At 37.2% G+C, this 22,053-nt stretch overlaps 2 protein-coding genes and 1 long non-coding RNA gene across 3 annotated transcripts; 1 reads left to right on the top strand and 2 right to left on the bottom strand.

The window, feature by feature from the left end:
- Positions 1-3,208: 3,208 nt before the first annotated feature.
- LOC134278442 (dynein axonemal heavy chain 6-like) lies at positions 3,209-9,253 on the bottom strand. Its single transcript, XM_062760763.1, has 3 exons — positions 8,924-9,253; positions 3,556-4,040; positions 3,209-3,380 (listed from the first exon to the last, which is right to left on the bottom strand). The coding sequence occupies exons 2-3, from the start codon at positions 3,661-3,663 to the stop codon at positions 3,261-3,263; spliced, it is 228 nt and encodes a 75-aa protein (XP_062616747.1). The 5' UTR covers positions 3,664-4,040; positions 8,924-9,253; the 3' UTR covers positions 3,209-3,260.
- A 2,112-nt stretch (positions 9,254-11,365) lies between these two features.
- LOC134278443 (uncharacterized) lies at positions 11,366-15,364 on the bottom strand. The gene is made up of 3 exons (XR_009994447.1): positions 15,312-15,364; positions 13,353-13,415; positions 11,366-12,899 (listed from the first exon to the last, which is right to left on the bottom strand). It is a non-coding gene; the product is annotated as an uncharacterized LOC134278443 (long non-coding RNA).
- Positions 15,365-18,434: 3,070 nt separating this feature from the next.
- LOC134278441 (uncharacterized) lies at positions 18,435-21,818 on the top strand. The gene is made up of 4 exons (XM_062760762.1): positions 18,435-19,193; positions 19,298-19,388; positions 19,636-20,282; positions 20,424-21,818. The coding sequence occupies exons 1-4, from the start codon at positions 18,435-18,437 to the stop codon at positions 21,816-21,818; spliced, it is 2,892 nt and encodes a 963-aa protein (XP_062616746.1).
- Positions 21,819-22,053: the final 235 nt, after the last annotated feature.

The raw sequence follows: 22,053 nt of genomic DNA, 5'->3' as shown, positions 1-22,053 counted from the left end.
ATTTCTTGAAATTTTTTATATATCATATTGCAGGATGTTCTAATGCATGACTATATTTTAAATTTCAAAGCATTTCATCAAAAAACAAAGGAGATATAGCCATTTAAAGTTTCAGCCAATCAGATTGCAGCGCACGTGCATGCGCGTGATTTCATGAAATTTTTTCCATATCATGTTGTAGGATATCCTATTTCATGACAATGTTAAAGATTTCAAAGCATTTCGTCAAAAAACAAAAGAGATATTGAGATTTTTGTTTCAGCCAATCAGAGCAAGGCGCACGTGCATGCGCGTGAGTTCGTGCTAATTTGACAGTGTCATATTATTAACACTATCAATATATCCTTATGTAATGAGTTTCAAAGCATTTCATCAAAAAATGTAAAAGTTATAGCTATATTAAGTATATCAGTCAATTCACTCATTTCACGCGCACGCACGTGCAGGCGTATGCGCGCAAAATGACCTTCGTTCCGCACAACTACACTACACACCTATTAACCCTAAAAAGGTTTTAGCTCAGTTGGGTGAACAGTTTCTGAGAACACTCGCGGACAAAAAAGTACCGGAGAACAAATAAGAAAAAAAATAATAATAATAATAATAATAATAAGAAACAGAGTAAAAACAATATGTTCCCAAACTCCGTTTGGGGAACATAATAATAATAAATAATAATAAATGCACTGATAGTTCTTTTTTAATCAGAGGTCTGCAATGAAAATCGACTGACACCCGGTGGTCGGGCTAGTGGTTTTCTGCAAGTTGGCAATTAAAAAAAATAATATTATTACACATGCAATACATGAAAAGCACAGCTGGTACGTATTTTCACTCGTTTTTTGCTACAAAAATCCCAACCAGTTAAAATTTTTCATATAACATGCTCCAACTGTCAATAAATCTCCATAATTATGTTCCCCAAACGAAGTTTGGGAACATATTGTTTTTACTTTTTCTGAATTTTCTTTTCTGAATTTTGTTCTCCGGTACTATTTGTCTGCGAGTGTTCTCGTAAACTACTCATCCGATCTAGGTGAAACCATTTTAGGGTCACTAGCTATGTTATGTAGATGTGCGGAACGAAGGTCATTTTGCGCTCACGTGCGTGCATGTGCGCACACGTGTGACACGTGCAATGGCCAATTTAATAGATATAGCCTTAACTTTTTTAATTTTTGATGAAATGCTTTGAAATTCATAATACAAGGATATATCAGTAGTAAAGACATGATGACATGGTAAAAATAGCAAGATCTCACGCGCATGCACGTGCGCTTCACTCCGATTGGCTGAAACTAAAAGTCAAAATATCTTTTTTGTTTTCTGACAAAATCCTTTGAAATTTTGAACATCGTCATACATTATGAAGATCTACAGTGTGATATATAAGAATAATCATAAACGCACGCACATGGACGTGTGCTGCAATCTGATTGGCTAAAACTTTAGATGCCTAAATTCACAGATTCGTGTTGTTTGTGGGTTTTTTGAGATTGATCAAAGTTCGATATCTTTACCTTTTTCATTAAATAAATACATTAATTTAAAGAAAGGTGTATCTTATTGCAGAATTTTGAGGAGGAATACTCCTTAAACACGTTTAAATTAAACATTTTCCTCTAAATTTATCTGTGGAAGAATTTCGCGATTTTAGATCTAGGATGGTCTTCATGTAGTGTTTTGGTGTCTCACTCAAAAGAAATAATTAAATATCAATGCTTGAATTCTATTTTATTTAAGAAAAAGTTGGGACAAGCATATTTTTTGGTAGGACAAGTAGTTTTACGATGGTAACCTGTCTGAGGGCAAGTACTGCAAAATTCTATTTGTCTACCCCTGGTTTAATGCATTTTGTGCGGGCGCATGTGCATGCACGTCCTTGCATTTACTTTTGTTAGTAGCATAATGTAGGCATTCATTATATCTAATTCATATTCGAAATTTCACCCTGTATTATTGAGAACTAAGAAAGTTTTAGGCATTTGAATAATCAGTAGTGCCCCTATCACACATGAACCCCTGACCCTAGGTCAACACTTTGCACAATTTTTGAAAAGGCACACTTGCTTATATGACTAAACAAAGCTTTTCTGTTATTATGATTTTCCGTTTATTTTCCAATGTAAAACTCTGATCCACTATTGAGACCTTTCCCTGCCCTTGGGGGTTAAATGTATAATTTGAACAAATTTAATTCTACAATACCTGAGGATGTTTCATATAAATATCACTAATCATGCTTTAGAAGATTTTTAAAATATATTCTAATGTAAAACTTGGATCCCCCATTGTGGCCCCACCCTATTCCCAGGGGGTTATGATTTGAACAAACTAGAATCTACACTTCCCAAGGATGCTTCCACATAAATATCAGTACTTGAGAATTTTTTTGAAAGATTTCCCTTTATATTCCTATGTAAAACTTTAATCAGCCACTGTGGCCTACCCCAACCCCAAGGGGTCATGAATTGAAGAAATTTGAATGTACACTACCTAAGGATGATTCAACATAAGTTTCATCTTTCCTGTCCCTATGGATCTTGAGAAGAAAATTTTTTGAAATTTTACCTTTACCCGGTATATTCCTACGTAAAATTTTGATTGGCCATTGTGGCTACCCAGGGGGGTCACGATTTGAACAAACTTGAATGTACACTACCTGAGGATGATTCAACATGAGTTTCATTTTTCCTGTCCCAATGGTTCTTGAGAAGATTTTTAAAGATTTTTCCTATATATTCCTATGTAAAACTTTGATGACCCATTGTGGCCACACCCTACCCTGAGTGTCATGATTTGAAGAATCTTAAATTTACACTACCTGAGGATGATTTCACATGAGTTTCATCCTTTCTGGCCCAGTGGTTCTTGAGAAGATTTTTTAAAAATGCCATTAATTTTTCCTAATTCATAATTATCTCCCCTTGGAAGAGGGTGTTGCCATTCAGCTGAACAAATTTGAATCCCCTTTACCCAAGGATACTTTGTAGCAAGGTTGGTTGAAATTGGCCCAGTGGTTCTTGAGAAGAAGATGAAAATGTGAAAAGTTTACAACAATTACTGCAACAACGACAATGACAGACAACGAACAAATTTTGATCAGAAAAGCTCACTTGAGCCTTAGGCTCAGGTGAGCTAATAAAAACAAATATTTCTGTAACATGTACTACACCATATACAAATATTGCACAAACACTTTATATTCCATATTCAACACCAATTCTAAACTGAGAGATGGTCTAGAGGGGATTTAGATATTATACATTCAGAGTTAGAAAGCTGCCTGACCTGAAGTGTTTTAGGAGCCTTGAACGGATGGGGTTCCTGCCTCCACCTAGTGGTCCACAGGCTGCCACCACATGGACGTCATAAATATCCTAAAATTCATATATTCTCAGTGTTCAGTAAAACTAGACTACGTATTTCACAAGTTAAATAAGCCCAACTTACAAACTAAGAAACACTCAAAGTCACTTCTGCAACTTTGGATATACATTTCATTGTTCTACAATAGATTTACACACATAATGATACATGTATTTATTTTCATACCTCCCATACAAGATGAGCTTTCCCAGCATGATAAAATCCACCAAGTTCCAAGAACTGCATCAGTAACTCTAGGGGTGGCTGGGCTCCATATACCTCAGCGGCCGGCATGTTCAAATCATCCACAAACACCAGCACCTTTTTCCCCCAGGGAGTCCCCAGTGTCCCTGCCCTTCTTGATGAGTTTGTGCATGATGTGAGCCTTAAGTCTAGCTGCTGTCGTCTGAGCTGAGAACTGAAACATAAAACTGATCACTCCAGCAGAACTTTTAGGTTTGGCTGTTCCCAGAAGGACGTTGATACATTTGGACTAGTCATTGTTGTCCATTTCTGTGAGTTTTGAGATACTCTCCAGTAGCGTGTTGGTCTTGTCTGAGTAGCTGAGGATCTGACCCAGCACGGTGCCACTCTAAGTGGATGTTGCACATCTTATCCCAGTCTGCCTAACATGTGGTTAATAATGGCCGACTTGCCAACTCCAGATTCTCCTAAATAGTGGAAATGAACAGTTTTACAGAAAACAATTAAAATAAACATAAACATAGGTAATCAGAGACTACAGAGCTCACCTCAATGAATGTTGTCTTTAAGTAAGGCTAAGTCACACAATTAACCAACAAAAAGTGTACATTCCAAAATTGAAAATATTTAAGCAATTTTAATCCGATACTTTGAAAAAATCTATATAAAAAATTTAAACTAGTTCTTCATCATGAAAATGTCACTAAGATCCAGCATCAGACGCAAATTTGAGTTTTCATCCCTTAATGCATCATTTGTGCAAGTTTGGTTTATACAATATTATACATGTATAAGCATTATAGTTTTTTGGTAATAGACCTGCACCAATAACTTTTACTTGGCCCATTATCTGAAAAATGTATGTCGAATTCAGCATCCGAAGCAAGTCCATTAGTGTGCATCCTAAGATGTTTCATCCATGCAAGTTTGCTCATAATAGGGCTCATAGTTAATTGGAAATGAAACCTGCACCAAAAACTTTAACCTATTCAATCAATCGGAAAATGTAGGTCAAATTCAGCATCCGAAGCAAGCCTGGTAGTATGCATCCTTAGATGTATCATCCATGCACGTTTAGGCAACATAGGGCTTATAGTTACTTGGAAATGAAACCTGCACCAAAAACTTTAACCTGTTCACTCAACCAGAAAATGTAGGTCAGTTTCAGCATCCGAAGCAAACCCCGGTAGTGTGCATTCTTAGATGTATCATCCATGCCATTTGGTCAACATAGGGCTTATAGTTCCTTGGAAATGAAACCTGCACCAAAAACTTTAACCTGTTCACTCTACCGGAAAATGTAGGTCAGATTCAGCATCCGAAGCAAACTCGATAGTGTGCATTCTTAGATGTATCATCCATGCCGTTTGGTCAACATAGGACTTATAGTTCCTTGGAAATGAGACCTACACCAAACACTGCACCAAAAATGTTAACCTGCTCCAAAAACATTAACCTGGTCATTCCTTTGCTGAAATTGCAGCATTTGAAACTTTGACTGATACAGTGATTGATTGATTGTATATTGTTTTACGTCCCTCTTGAGAATTTTTCACTCATATGGAGACATCACCAATGCCGGTGAAGGGCTTCAAATTTAGACCTATACTTGGCACTCAGGACCATTGAGCAGTGAGGGTTCTTTATCGTGCCAACGCCTACCGTGACACGGGACCTACGTTTTTAAGGTCATATCCGAAAGACCCGTGACTTTCACTTCTAGTGCCGAGCACTTGGCGAAGGAACAGTCACTACCTTTGTTTACGTCTTAGGTATGACGCGGCGCCGCGATCGAGAATCGAACCCGGGCCTCCCGATCACGAAGCGAACACTCTACCACTAGGCTACCGTGACCGGTGACTGATACAGTGAAACACACCAGAAGCATCTTCCATGCATGTCTAATCAATATAGGACATACAATTACTTAAAAAGAAAACTGCTTCAAAAAACTTAACCTTTAGGCCATAATAAATAAATTGCTAGATTCTCACCCGAATTTTTTTTAAAAATCGAGGTGTACGGGCGGCTTTTTTTTTATATTTTTTATTTTTTCAATTTTTGCAGATTTTTTTATGGACCTGGTCAATAGGTGTAATTTTATCTAAAATACCTGAATAAAAGTCATAGGAAAGGTTCAATTATCTCTTCGTACTTCACATCACCACCAATCTTTTTCAACCAATGACCTTTGTTTAAAACATATACGCATGTATTACAGGAATTAATATCTTTTCAGCTGTCAAAATCATGCGGACTTTTCCTTGATTTAAAATGAAAGTAGAATGGTAGATAAATACCGATCCCGATCAGAATTAAGACAAAGATAAACAGAAATAAAAAAAATCGAGGCGGGGGTATAAAATCGAGGCGGGCGGGGATGAGAATCTAGGAAAATTTTAATATGTCCTAACCTAGGACACTGACGCCAACACCGAGGGTATTACATAAGCTCCCCAACTTCGTTGAGGTGAGCTAAAAATACATCTGTAAATTTTATGCTTTGGACTAAAAAAAAAATACTTTAAACTGAAAGCTATTGTATAAATTTGATAAAGACATATTACTGTACCTAATCTCATGACTTTCATTCTAAAAGAGATTAAATAAAACTTAATTCTATATGTGCAATCACCTGTAGGCAGCACAGGATGTTTGTGCAGCAGCAGAAGTCTAGACAGGAAGGAGAATTGAAAATCTTTCACTTCTTTTATTTATAAAAAAAAGAGAGCCCTGAAACACATACGAGGGTCATTCAAAAAATATGTAGACAGTGTCCTCCATCATCATATTATTCTTACAAAATTTTAGATCAACACATTTTTATATGTAAAAACATTTATCTTATCAGTGTGTAAAGTTTCATTTCATTTGATAAAATGGAACTCGTGTTAGACAATTTTAAAAGTAACATTTTTTGTCACCATGGAGCAAGGTTAACAACACTGTGACGTCAAAAACAACATCGAGAAATTTTCTTAAAATTACTCTGCCTTTTCATTTCATGCACGTTTTGTTGCTGCTTCTGAATTCATGAATCTATAGCCATTTACACCTAGTTCGCTAACAATAGTTTGAGTACCTTAAGTTAAATTGTCAATGTTTTCAAAGCTTAATAGCGTAACTCATGTTTGCACAGCTTCCGCAAAAGTGAATCGCACATCACATTTGATGACGTCGTTACTAACTCTTTGAAAGATATTTTTTATAATATAATATGTTTTTTCGCAGACCGTTCATGGTCCAATTTCAAGACTCTAACACTCAAAAAATAGTCATTCCCATTATAAACAAATGCATAGCACATTTTGTATCTATTTCCTGGTTCACCAAGCATTTTCAGAGTTCATTTTAAAGGTTTCCCGAATGGAAAACAAAATTTTATCGGTACTCGCTGCTCCGTGACGTCCTTCGACGTCATTGTTTTTTTGCTTTTTTTATGAAGTCTTTCTGCCTTTAAAGATTGAAATCTTTTAAACGAAGCGATGAATTACATTAAATTTTAGCATCTAAAGTAATTGAACACTTCTAAATTTAAACATTTCAAATTTATTTCATTTAAGAGCCATTTATTAGAGGTATGACTCCCAACATTATCAAGTGTATAATTAGAAAATAGGTCAATTTAGACCCTGCTCCGTGACCCCATTTTTCTGTCTTAAATCTTTGATAATTTTGATAATTTTCAAGATATTTTTACAATTTTTTGTCTCAAATTATTTGGATTTATTGTTAAAATATGTGTACTAAATTTGATAATAATATGACGTTAAATAAAACTAGATATCATTGAGATGGTGCCATCTCAAAGGGCCCCGCTTTCAACAATGAACATGAAAGTGTAAGGATGTTTAAAAGGGTTTATTTTGAAGAGGAACATTTGTGTAATACAGTTAGAGTAATTTAGTACGACTTCACGGATATTGCTAGGTACAGATATATATCGAAGTTATCTTGTATCCCCAGTTATATAAATTTACTGGAATTAAAGAGAAAAAATTATGCGCCAAACAAAGATTTTTAAACAGAGAGGCTAATTCTGACCATGCCCTTGAAACTTTGACCAATCTCACTGCACATCCATTGACCAGTGGAACTCTGTGAGTGAAGTAATATCGAAATTGGGCCAAGGAGAGAGAAGATATGCTCCTGACAAGGATAGTTCATAAAATTCTGCTATGACCTCGACCTTTGACCTAGAAACATGGTTCAAGGTCACTGCACACCAGCTTCCCAAAGGCACTCTGTGAGTGAAGTATGAGACAGATGGGGCTAAGGAGAGAGAAAAAATGCTCAAGACAAAGATTTTTCAGAAAATTCTGCTATGGCCCTGACCTTTGACCTAGAAACATGGTTCAAGGTCACTGCACACCAGTTACCCAAAGGCACTCTGTGGGTGAAGTATGAGCCAGATTGGACCAAGGAGAGAGAAGATATGCTCCGGACAAGAGATCTCGAACGACGGCCGGACAGCCGGACAAACTGATCACTATAGGGCGCCCGCCAAGCGGGGCCCTAATAATACTCACAAGAGATGTTTGCAAAACACTTATGCCCCCCTCCCCCACAAATTGGAATTTTTCTACATCCAAAAGGGCATAACTCTGTCAAAAATGATGTAATCATACCCAAAACATAGCTTGACCAAGATATTCATCTGACTAATCTGTATACTAAATTCCATTTCAATATGTGCAACCTATCCAAAGAAAATGAATGAAAACTGCAAAAATATGGAATTTTTCTAAGTCCAAGGGGCATAACTCTGTCAATTATGGTGCGGTCGTACCCAAAACAGAGCTTGACCAAGATATTCATCTGACTAATCTGTATACATACTAAATTACATTTCAATATGTGCAACCTCTCCAAAGAAAATGAATGGAAACTGCAAATAATTGGAATTTTTCTTAGTCCAAGGGGCATAACTCTGTCAATTATGGTGCGGTCGTACCCAAAACAGAACTTGACCTAGATATTCATCTGACTAATCTGTATACTAAATTCCATTTCAATATGTGCAACCTCTCTAAAGAAAATGAGCGGAAACTGCAAATGATTGGAATTTTTCTAAGTCCAAGAGGCATATCTCTGTCAATTATGGTGCGATCGTATCCAAAACAGAACTTGACCTAGATATTCATGTGATATACCTGTATACCAAATTTCATTTTAGTATGTGCACCAGTTATGAAAAAAATTAACGGAAACTAAATGGACCGACAGACAGACAGCAGGAAAGCAATATGCCCTCCCTTCTTCGAAGGGGGGCATAAAAAGTTATGACAAAAGTCTACGAACTTTTTGAATGACCCTCGTATTCATTTTTGAAATGAAATATATTGCTTACCAAGTGGTGGTTCCACTTCAAATAACTCATGCATGAAGTTATCACACTCATTACAGATATTGGCATCCCTCTCCCCCTTGTCCTGGCCCCGCCTGATCATGTCGTAATCATCAGCATCCTCCTGGAGCTTGAACATACCTCCAATACTCCAGATGAAAGAAAATGCAAACAGCTTCCCCAGCATGTCCAGGAGCTGATTGGGGTTCTTCTGTAGGTAGTATACCTTCTCACTTTGGAGGCTACAGAAGACAAAGCAAAAAAGGTCAAAATCAGGGAATAGTCACATAGATTCTTTAAGATTTTTTTTCATCTGATATATGTTGATACCAAGGGCCATGAAGTTCACAGTTATTGAAGAGACACTCTTGGTCATCATAACTATGTTCTTACAGACCCTAAACCGTGCTACTACACCTCAGAAATGAACCGTACCGTTCCATACACAAAGCGTACCGTACCATCCACAAAGCGTACCGTTCCGTGCTCAAAGCGTACTGTACCGTTCACAAAGCGTACCGTTCCGTGCAAGAAACGAACCGTACTGTTCTTTGGTTAATTATGCAAACCACGCCCCCAATTATTTTTGAACTGTTCAATGACCAAATAAGTCATTTTGGCTTATTTTTCGCAAAAGCACCTGTGAAAGGAGGAGGGAGTTGTGTCTGGCTGTTCGAAACACCATTATCAAGTATCACGCATCTGGGCTTTCAACTGTGAAAATAAAGGAAATTACTCGAAATAAACAACTTCAAAACAACAAGACAGAGTTTGAGACGCTTCCTTATATGCTATAAAGTAGATCAACTCATTGTGTTTGTAATCAAAGGTACAGTACAGACCACGGGTTTTTCCCGCAAAACACGTGGCACCGTGAACCTCGAACTTGATGTCGGCATCCTTGATGTCAGCGATCGTGGACACCATGTAACAAGGTGTATCACTGTAGTGCCCCGGAATTATTCTTTCCGGATTTGTTGGTTTTTACTTTATTTTTATTGTAAACCGGAAACGATCTAAGGCATCAGTGCCAACCTCGTGGGTTCCAGAACCTAGCTTATTTACTGCATTTAAAGCCCCCTATGAAGTAAGTTTTGTGATTTTTCATTTACTATTATGTGTAGGCAATGCATAATATTCATTATCTAGTCATATGTAATTTTTTTAATGTCATATTGAGTCGAGGCGCACTTGGTGCGTTTTTTACCTGTCTTTGTTTTAATCGTTAAAATTGATTGCAACAGTTGATTGATTATTCCATTTTTAATACATCTGTAAACATGCTAGGGATAAACTATGTTGATGTCTGTCTATTATCTTATGGAAATAATTTCGTTAGAACAGCTCCTCCTTGAAATCTGTTAAAAATTCAAAACTATGGAAACCCGCTCTAGTCATATTTTTATTATGTATGTTTTATATCAACATATTGCTTACATTTTTGTATTGTTTGTTTGTAGTTTTTCACCCTCTCCGGGGGTTTGGATGCAATAAACTCATTCAACATTGCACAGTGAAAAATTCATAGCCGAGCTAGTGATTGATTGAATGGAAAGTTCAGCGACAAACATCAGCCAGATAAGTCCTCCTACAGCCATGTCTTCAGGGAGAAGGTCTTCCTCCATAGCTTCAGAGCTAGCCAGACACCGGGCCAAATTAGAAGCGGCAAAAGTGCGGGAAAAATTTCCGCAACAAGAATTTGAGATGGAGAAACAAAAAGCCATACTTGACCATGACCTTAAAATTCTACAGTGCATAAGAGAGATGGAGGAGGCACAGATTGAAATGAACAGTCTAGATTATTTAGATGAAGAATCAGATGAGAATTTTACAGATAAAGAATACCAAAACCTTCAGAAAGTTGCTCAAGAGAGAGTTGAAGAGTTTGTACAGCAGCAGTCGGAGCTAAAGACTGGATTGGAGAAAAAGGAACAAAGTGTCGTACCAAATAACATTACACTGTCTCCTATGGCACCAGCATGTGTTCCAAAACAAGACTCGAGCAATGGACATATTAATGAAGTACTTCACAGGATGGAAAACAAGTTTTAAAAACATTGTGAGTGAACTGAACTTAACATCCTTGGAAGAGTTAGAACTATTGAATAAGTGGTTGGGACCAGAATCAGCGAGATATGCACAAAGCATAAGGACCGCCAGTGTGAATCCTGATGTCGCTTTAGCCCGACTACGGGAACGCTTGGAGGACAGGTATGGTAGACCTGAGATGATCCAAGCGGCACTGAAAAACAAACTTTCAGCCTTCCCGAAACTCAGTATTAAAGACAACAAGCGGTTATATGACCTCGTAGACATTGTGTCAGAAATAGAAGCAGCAAAGGAAATTCCACACCTCTCTTCGCTTTTCGCATACTTTGACTCGTCAAGTGGAGTGAACCCCATTGTGTCAAAACTCACTTACCAAATCCAAGAGAAGTGGCCCTTGCAGAATATTCCTGAGATGTCCTAAGAAATCCTAAGACAATCTTAAGATTTATTCCTCGGATATCTTGAAAAAATCCTAGGATTATTCCTAAGATTTCCTGAGATGTTTTTGGAACAGGAATTCCTGGGATTTCCTTGGACAGTCCCAATTCAGGGGTTCTAGAAAAATCCCAGGAATCAAAACACCAAGACTTCCCAGGATATCCCAGGAAAATCCCAACACTTAAAATGTCCTAGGAAATCAGGAATTCCTAGGATTTCCTAGGATATCCTAGCCTCCTAGGACATCTTTTTTTTTTTTTTTAAAAATCATACATAGCAACAAAGCAGAATTATAAGATCTCTGAAAAAAATTTAATGAATGTATGCATTATAAAAATTCATGGCCACACAGAAAAAATAATACATAAAATAATTTTTAAAGAATGCTGATGGTATCTGATACAACAAATTCTTTACAATTTTACTGCTGTAACATTATAGTGCAGTTATGATTCAACATCATGATTTACACACAAGGGGGGAAACAGATTGTCTTATTTTCAAACTATGTTGATACATTCTGAAGCAGCTCTCATAGAATATTTATGATATACATGTACAATGACAAATATTAATAATAATAAAAAAATATTTAAATCAACAACCTAGTGTAGAGAGTAGGGGTGAGGCCCTCAGAGTTCGTCACTTCTGAAGAATTCTGTACAATAAAAGATTCAGATACCAAACAGAACTAATTCATAACACCCCCCCCCCCCCCCCTAAAAAAAAACAAAAACAGTATGCACCTGGTGGCAACAAAGTTTGAAAAAGAAAAAACATATAACAAAAACAAAAACATATAGGTCAAAGTCACAAGGTCATTAACCTTGATGTAATTTGAAAGAACTTAATTAGTGGAGTATGGATACTCAATATAAAATATCTACCTTTTATGGTTCAAAAGTAAAAGATTCAATAAGGCTTTATTTTAGCATAACGATGACAGTCAAGGTCATTGGTCTTGGTCTCATTTGAAAGTGGAGTAAGCATACCCAATATGAAGTATCTATATCTCTCATAATTCAAAAGTTATGGCAAAAGGTAAATTGGCAATAGACAGATAAACAGACAGGCAAAAACAATATGTGCCCCCGAAAGAGGCCTTGACCTCTGACCATTTCATTTCAAAATATATATGGGTAATATTTAATTTATAAACAATATTAAATTTGTATTGATGATTAATCATGTTCTGCAGTGGGATCGTCAAAATGAGTTATAATATAAAATGTCATTGCAATATCTGATGGCTTTTTGGAAATGTTAAGAGAACGAAGTGTTACAGACAGACAGATTGACAAACAGAAAGATAAACAGACCCAAATTAATATCCCCCCTGCACCTCGTCAATCCAATATAAGTCGCTCAGCTTTAGTTGATCACTGATGTATCTTCTTTAGATGTACATTTTTCTTCTTCATCGCCAGTGGCCTAGTTGCAGATCGTGAAGCCTTGTTTGCTTTTTCTTCACTCAACTTTTCACTTGTCTTTGCTAAAATAAAATTTTACTTAATGTATTCCATTGTTTAGTCTAAATATGTAATTATTTCTAAGGGATGAAAATCAAACTTGTAAAATTTAGTAGCCAAAGATGCTACATGTATCAAGCTTTCAGATTCTACCAGTCCATAAAAATATGTGTTAAATTTGCCCTAGGAAGATGAACCATTTTTCTCAAAAGATTTATTTTATTCACACTTGCATAAGGAATAAGGTATGTTAATCAATTGCATACATGACATGATTTACAAATGATGTCATAATAATCTTACTGAATAGCCTTTTTGTAGAAAATAAAATTTTAATTCGCAATAGTTAACCGCCTTACCAGTTTACCACAGCTGTCGTATAAAGTCAATTTACTTGGCATTAAAATACTGTGAATTAAACTCTCCGTGTGAACAGAACATTAAAATCATACATTAACATTATTTGAACAGCTTACCTTTCTCGGCAATATTCTCCTTGTTGTAATTTGCTTCTTTTCCCTTAGTCCGAGTTAAACAGTCTGCAAAGTTATCAATAAAATTTTTTATAAGACGTGTATATAATATTTGTTCTTTTGTAATCTAGCTGAAATTAATTTTAACTAGAAAACTGACCAGTCAGCAAGGGCCCCGCCATGGGGTAGAATTAAAAGGGTGCAGCTTACAGAATGATTACCGGTAATAAATGTACAAAGAAAAAGCAACAGCAACTGTATTCTTAAAATTTCAACATAATTCCTGAATATTCAAAAACCTGAAAATAATATTCTTGTATTTACATTAGGCAGTAAAGAACAACTTAACATTGAATTTATATTTAAACAATTATGAATCTTGTGTTATATAAAATGCCAGCCTTCAATGAATGCAAATATCATGAAGGCTTGGCCTTAACTTCAAACAAACAGCAGTTGCAGACAAAGGTTTTCATTAATCTTAAAGTGACAGATAAAGAGAAGCCTACTAAATTTTCTGCAGCAGGCTAGATAATTAATCCCAAGGGATTAATTGTACCTCTCTCATCATTTTCTTCTAAAGTTACAATAAGAACTTTTTCAGTATTAATGATAGAATGGAGTTTTTATACAACTACATTAAAAATTATAAACATTCTTGAATTAATATATTTAAAAAAAAAAAAGGAAAAAAGTGAAAAAAAAGTACCCTGGTAAATCAAAAAATCTTCTTTAATCTATTTCTTTTTCTAGGATCCAATGAAATCATAACTATCAAACTAAAATAAATAATAAAAAATTATATTTAAATCCACATTTCAGAGTGTTCATGGCATTCCAAATTGATTTAACTTCAAAACAAACTTCATTTGCAGACAGAGGTGGTAATTAATCTCAATGTGACAGATAAAGATAATGCTCTGGATTTTCTTCAGGAGGAAAGCTAATTAATCCCATGGGACTCCTAGTAGTATTCAGTTTACTGAATGGGAACATCTTCAGCAGTTATCTCTCTTTGCCAATGCATTCTTATATAAAGTTAAGGAATCTACCCCACCACCCCAGCTCCAAACCAAGGGACATAGAGAACCAAACTTAGCATCAAAATATGTATTTTTGCCTACTGAACTACCTTACCAAATTTGATCTTAATTGGGCAACCATAAAAAAAGTTGCCCGTTCATTCTTATGCATAGTTAAGGAATCTACCCCACCACCCCAGCTCCAAACTAGAAGACATAGAGAATCAAACTTAGCATCAAAATATGTATTTCTGCCTAATAAACTACCATACCAAATTTAAACTTGATTGGGCAACCATAAAAAAAGTTATTAGAAAAAAACAGAAAATTTGTGGACGGAAGAGTGACAGACGGACAGACAGACGGACGGACGGACAGACAGAGTGATTACTATAGGGCACCCGCAAATCCTTGCGGGGCCCTAATGATGGCTGTCATTGATATTTCTTGCTGATTTTTTCATTTTTCTGTTCTAAATTTTGCGAATATTATCTTATGAGTTCTACGATATCTGTGTCAGTTTTCCCAACTTAATACAAGTTACAGAGATTGAAATGTACCATAAACTTTCATAGATGACTTTCACATTTACAAAAGTTATTCCCCTTTGCGAGGTCAATCCAGGGTCAACCGGCGTAAGACACTGTTTCCCCTCTATTACCTTACCAACTTTATGTATACGTCCAGTATCTCAGAAATATAGTATGTATGAATTTGTTCATTATGTTTTTAAAGTTGCCCCATATTCTGGCAATACAGTTACAGACCGATATTGTTAGATATAAATGTCTGAAAATAAAAATATTTCCAGGTAACTTACAAAGGACAAAGTGGGAGAAATGAGTGTTACGCCGACAACCGGAGATAACTCTTAGGAATGTGAAATCTGTATATTCTTTCAAGTTTAGAAAAAATTTTTTTTTTAAAAATTACAAGATACCTGAAACTTTCTCTTCATTTGGTAGTCTCAATGGGAGTTTCCAGTCTCATAATCCTTCCCAGGCTTCAAGGTTCTGGCTAGAAGATAACAATGCAATGAAGGCTTTATTTAACAGTATAATTCCAAAATTTACACCATGTCAAAACATTCAATGCAAATTTAACAGTACTTAACTGATAATAAATATTTGTTTATAAGTCTTCTGCTTACTAAATTTTAACATGTAAAACCTGGAAATATTTCACTGTGTTAAAAAAAAAATAATGTACGTTTGATCTTCATGGACTAGACTGAATCACAGTATGCCCAAAAACCTTTTACACATATTCAAATCGTTTCTTCTGTTTCAATATTGAAATAATAAACAACACATCACATGCACTAAATTATTAAACAATATTTGTGTGTTTAAATACATATTACAAGGAACCACTTGCCACTTACCCCACTGGCCTGTGGCCATGATATCTACACTTCTTCCAACGTTCCCTTTACTGCACTCCTAGCGAAACCAAGATTTTTGGGAAAGAGAACATGGTTTATGTGAAGAATTAGAGTCAATCTTGGGCGTAAGTTGTGCATTTCATTACACTTAACCAGTCTCTCTAAACATTGCCGCTCCTTGAACTCCTATTTTGCGCTTCTCGATGAAGTCTCGCGAGAGGATGATACAGGACGGTGTAAAGTTATTTCGTGCCACACCAAGAAAATGCGGTTTGTTTATTCTTGAAAATAATTTGTGATTAATGTGAATTTACGTTTTTTTTTTTTTACAAAAAGAAAATATATTTTAGCGAATATTTTCTGATAAATTAATATTCAAAGCTGAGTGTACAGTAAAATATATTTTATACATCGGGTACCAATTGATCGAAGATCACTTTTTTTACCACCTCTCGGAAGTTCGCGCGCAGACACGGTGTAGGGGTATTTTGTACACCTTTAAGAAATATCCCGACATTTTCCCGAGAATCTTGTTTAAAAAAACACGTAAGTTATTTTCAGTGACAAACGACCTGCATATTAGAAAAATAAAAAATAAATATCCTTGATCAACCAATTCTACTCACAGAAAGTGTTACAGAAGAAACCACAATGATACATTTAGGCCAAGAACAATTTGCATGGAAACCGTCCAAACACAAATATGGCGGATCGTGAAGTTGTCACATGTGCTGTAAACAACGACTTTTCTTCGTATCTACAAGCCTGTCACGATGTCTGTAAGTATCTTATTGCTAAGTGATGAATGAAAATTAGTATATCTGGCTATAAAACTATAGGGAAAGCGCATTTTTATCGTATTAAATAGTTATGTTACGACTCGAATTTGGTCAAAACCTTTGAAAAGTTTTTTTTGATCTTTGTTTATGTGGATAAAATTTTCAGGAAACTCTATAAGTTTTACTGCGTTTTTTTTAGATTTTCCTCGTTAAATAAAAGCAATACTCAATATCAAAAACATGAGGAATTATATTCTCAAACTCTGACAATACAACACGATTCTAACCCAACAATATTTGAAATACCAAGCTTTTTAAGTCAGAAAGTGACGAAAGTATGATGTCACAGACCAAGTCATGCTTCTTGAATATGCTGTTTATGTAGTACTTAAATTTGTGTAGTGTACTCTTCTTTCAATGACTCAATAATTACTTTTCTTTTGTCTAGTCTCTCTGGCAGTTATGGGTGAATATACAGCGAAATCATACAGATTTGGATGAAGATGTTAAAGATAGTAAAGTCAAAGACAGTTTGATGAACCAAATGACACTGATAAAGAAGAAGATACAAAAAAAAGATACTTCTAGCCAGGCATGTAACTTTGAAGCTGATAGTTTGGTAACCACCTGAGAGATATATAACGTGTATGCAGGTGATGACGGTATAGGAGAGCCATTTCTTATAACGTGCTCTGAGGAAAATATGTTTTATTTTGTCGAAATGAAATGCGAAGTGAAAAATTAAATTGACAGATGAAGAAAATTTACCACTCCATCCTTCTGTTGTATTAATACTTGATGTTGTATTGCAAGATGGCCAAGTTTGTATGACCAGTGCTTTCGAAAAAAAAACTATGCTTGCACTCAGTTTCCCATGAACGAAGCAATCTAAAGATTAAGTGTAGAATTTAATTCTAATGGATAAAAATCAACTCAGAAATGTGTGATTTGAAAATGGTGAAATATTGTTTGTCTGTAAACAATTTTTTTTTAAAAACATATTTATACATGTATAACTCCTCCCTGACAGCATCAATATTTCAGAAAGTATTTAATTTAAAAAATAGTTCTAGGGTCAGTGTCTTTCTATGTATCAAGTATAATATGTAATGATTGAAAATTATTCATTTTATGATTTTCTTGATATTATACATTAAAACTTTAAAAGTAATAAAATTTCCTGTCATTCTGTTTTAACATATATTAACATGTACAAGTTTGTAAAGTTTAATTTGTCTATTTTACAAAAGTCCCAACATTAAGTCAAAAGTCTTAGGAGATGGGATTATCTTAAAAATGATTAACTCCTGGCTTTACAATGAAATGTCCTGGCAAGATTTGGATTTGAAATGTTTAACAAAGAAGTCCTGGGAGATCCTAGGATGTCCTGAAATCAAATCCCAGGATTGTTACTCCTAGGATTTCCTCAAATCAGATTGTGAGGAAATCTTAGGAATTCTTAGGACATCTTAGGAATTCCTGAGAAGCATTTTCAAGTCAGGAATAATTTCTGCAAGGGGGACCAGGCATGCAAACAGCTTCAAAGAAAATCACTACATGACTTTTCCACCCTTCCATGTTTTCTGTAAATTTCTCCGTGACACGGCACAAATGAAAAATGACCCATCCTTTTACTATGACAATGTGATCGAGAACGCCAAAGTTGTTCAGGACGGAAGTTGAGGAAAGCCACAGTACCCTACAGGTGCTTCATCTGTTGCCACAAGGAAAACTGACACGAATGGTTCAAGGCCCATGGACAAGACAGAACACACACAACTGTGCCCCTTACATGGGACTGCACCTAGGGTGGGTAGTGATCGGTGAGGTATGCTACGGGGCTTCAAATTCTCAGGAATCTTTGTCAGTGTGTAAGACATATACTAGGACAAATGGGCGTATGTCTCTCATGGATACTTGCGAAAATTCATTTCAACTTAAGGAAGCCGACATATTCGCTAAGACAAAGCATGACGACTCACCAGGCCTCTCCGTAGAGGATAAGAAGTTCATTGACATCATGGAGCAAGGTTTTGAAAGAGATTCTGAAGGATGTTGGAGTGCACCACTTCCATTTAGAGAAAACCGACCCCTCCTTCCGAGCAATAGAATTCACGCACTTCACAGGGCAAATCTACTCACCAGAGGACTTCAGAAGGACCCTGACAAAAAACAGCATGTCATGGAATTCATGAGGAAACTCCTGGATAATGGCCATGCTGAGATTGCACCACCACTTTCTTCTCCAGAGGAGGAACATTGGTACCAGCCGCTTTTCGCAGTTTACCACGTGCACCCCAAGAAAGGAAGCGTCAGATGTGTGTTTGATTCATCTGCACAGATTCAAGGACTCAGTCTCAACAGTGTTCTCTTGACCGGACCAGACTTGGTAAACAGCCTTCTTGGAATCCTGCTAAGGTTTTGCCAGTTCCAGGTAGCAGTGACAGCAGATGCAGAACAGATGTTTTACCGCTTCTCAGTTCCAGCATGTCACCGAAACTATTTACGATTCTTTTGGCACAAAGACAATGATGTAGAGAAAGAACTTACAGAGTACAGGATGAAGAGACATGTCTTCGGGAATAGTGCATCCCCAGCAGTAGCTACTTTGGGACTTCGCAGAACTGTAAGAAATGCCGATGAGGATGTCAGACAAATTGTGAGTAGAAACTTTTACGTCGACGATGGGCTGCGAAAACGCAGAAAATTCTTATGGAGGAAGGGAACATCAGGTTGCATAAACTGGCTTCCAATGATTCGAAGGTATGCGCCGCATTTCCAAACAATGACTTAGCCAAAGAACTCAAGGACCTGAACCTAGATTTAGATGAAACACCCCTTCAACGGACCCTTGGTGTGAGCTGGAATGTCTCCACAGACATGTTTACATTTCAAGTCTTGCGTACTCTTCACCCTTATACACAAAGGGGAGTACTTGCAACCATCAACAGCCTTTATGACCCAATTGGATTCCTTGCACCTGTAATAGTCAAAGGGAAAATGATACTACCTTGCCTTGATGGCCGAGAAATTAGACTGGGATGACCCACTCCCTGAGGACCAGTACTCTCTGTGGTGTGAGTGGCGAGAGTGATTGCCAGCATTAGAGGACATAGCAATACCAAGGGCTTATGCTTACATCAATAGTGAGGAGGTCTTGCACAGAGAACTACACATATTTGCCAATGCGTCACAGAAGGCAATTGGTGCAGTGGCCTACATGAAGACTTTCAAGGCAGACGGCACCCCTCATGTAGGATTTGTCCAGGCAAAGGCAAAGGTGGCACCTGTACATGGGCACACAATTCCACGTCTGGAATTGTGTGCAGCTGTGTTGGCTTCTCAACTGAAAAGTATGATTTTGAATAACCTAGATGTTGAAATAGCTGCCACGACCTTGTATTCTGATAGCAAGGTCGTACTTGGATACATCAACAATGAACGCAGACGATTCTACATATATGCGGGAAATAGAGTAGAAAGAATACATCAGGCGACATCTTCTCATGAGTGGGAATATTGTCCTACAGATCAAAACCCCGCAGACATTGCCACCAGGTCAATCAAGCCCTGCGACCTTCAAGAAAGCAGAGGCTTATGTGATCCCCATTTCCTTAAGAACACAAGAGATGAAAAGTATAATCAGGAATCAGGAAATCCCACTGACAGATTCCCATTGGTCGATGTGGAACAAGATAAGGAAGTGAGGCCTATTGTGAAGACCTTGCATACCACATGCAAGGATGAAGTATACCACTCCTGATGTGAGCGATTTAAGAATTTCTCCTGGATCGGACTAGTCAGAGCTATTGCACGACTGCAGCACCTTGCTCACTCCTTTAACAAGTCTAGTAGCTGCGTGGGATGGCACCATTGTTCGGTCCCGTAGAGTGCTGAAGCTTACAAAAGAGCAGAAGAATTCATTATCAAGGCAGTTCAGAGAGAATACTTCCTGGAGGAAGTTGAGAGCCTTATGGAGGGGAGAGAAATTAAGAAAGGAAACCCTATCTTGGGATTGTCACCGTTTTTAGACTCCAGAGGACTTCTTCGTGTTGGAGGAAGATTGAGGCGTGGAACCAAATCACTTCGGCAGATTGAAACTTGTCCTATTTTGATACCGAAGGGAAGTCATTTAGCAACGTTATTAGCTCTGCATTGTCATGAACAGGTCTTTCATCAAGGTCGACGCCTCACAGGAGGGAAACTTCACAGCATGGGATTCTGGATTGTGGGAGCAAAAAGGTTTATCAACAGTCTTCTGGGGAAATGTGTCACCTGCAAAAGATTGCGTGGTACATTCCACTCTCCTAAAATGGCTGAACTTCCTGAAGACCGTTTAAGTCCTGGACCCCCTTTTACTTACGTCGGAGTAGATGTATTTGGTCCGTGGAGCATAACCGCACGCAAAACCAGGGGAAGTCACGTAACGCAGAAAAGATGGGCTGTACTTTTCACGTGTTTAACCAGCAGGGCAGTCCACATCGAAATCTCAGAGGAACTCAGCACCTCAAGTTTCATCAATGCGATGAGGCGCTTTATCGCCATTCGAGGACCAGTCAAGATCTTTAGATCAGATCGTGGCACCAACTTTATCGGTGGAGTCAAAGAGCTGGGGATGAAGAATGTTGTGACCGAAGATGCCTCTGTCAAGAACTTCTTAGCGGAAAATGGCTGTGTTTGGATTTTCAACCCACCACATGCTTCCCATTTCGGAGGTGTGTGGGAGCGAATGATCGGAATCACGCGAAGGATTCTAGATGGGATCTTGCTGAGCAAAAAGTACATCAAAGATCTTACTCATGAAGTGCTTGTTACCCTCATGGCCGAAATCAGCGCTGTCATGAACTCCAGACCAATCGCGGCAATATCCACAGATCCTGATGACCCGTCCATATTAGTGCCAGCCAGTCTTTTGACCCAGAAGGTTGGAACACCACCAGATGACATCCCTCAGTTTGGTATAAAAGATATATACAGGTCACAGTGGCAGAGAGTCCAGGTGATGGCAGATGAGTTCTGGAAAAAGTGGCAGAAAGAGTACCTGACGGGACTTCAGACCAGGAGAAAGTGGGCGACGGACCAACCTAACCTAAAGACAGGTGACATTGTTCTGTTACGCGAGTACGACTCTGGACGCAACTCATGGCCGACTGCTATGATCAAACAAACTTTCCCAGGAGCTGATGGAAGAGTGCGAGAAGTGGAGATCCATTTGTTTAGAGGAGAGAAAGAGTTCACTTACGTCCGTCCTGTTCATGAACTTGTCCCATTGATCACTGATTGAATTAACATTTGTACATATGCAAACTGCTTTAATGTGTTTACATTGTTTGTGTTTTGATGAATAAGAATAATTGTTTTCTCATCACCCTTTATGTAAGGTCTTATTAACCCTTACAGAAAAAACTAATAGAAACTTATAAGTGTTTTATAATCCACTTATTAGCAACTTATAAGTCACTTATAAATTTTGAAATTTACTTATAAGTGTACTATAAGTCAAAGTAAGTATAAGTGAG

Source organism: Saccostrea cucullata, unplaced genomic scaffold (genome assembly GCF_032062105.1).
Source record: "Saccostrea cucullata isolate Sc308-1 unplaced genomic scaffold, CSIRO_AGI_Scuc_v1 ctg8049, whole genome shotgun sequence".
NCBI classification, from domain to species: domain Eukaryota; kingdom Metazoa; phylum Mollusca; class Bivalvia; order Ostreida; family Ostreidae; genus Saccostrea; species Saccostrea cuccullata.
The sequence above is the reverse complement of the archived record's forward strand: the minus strand, read 5'-3'. Positions and strand labels throughout refer to the sequence as shown.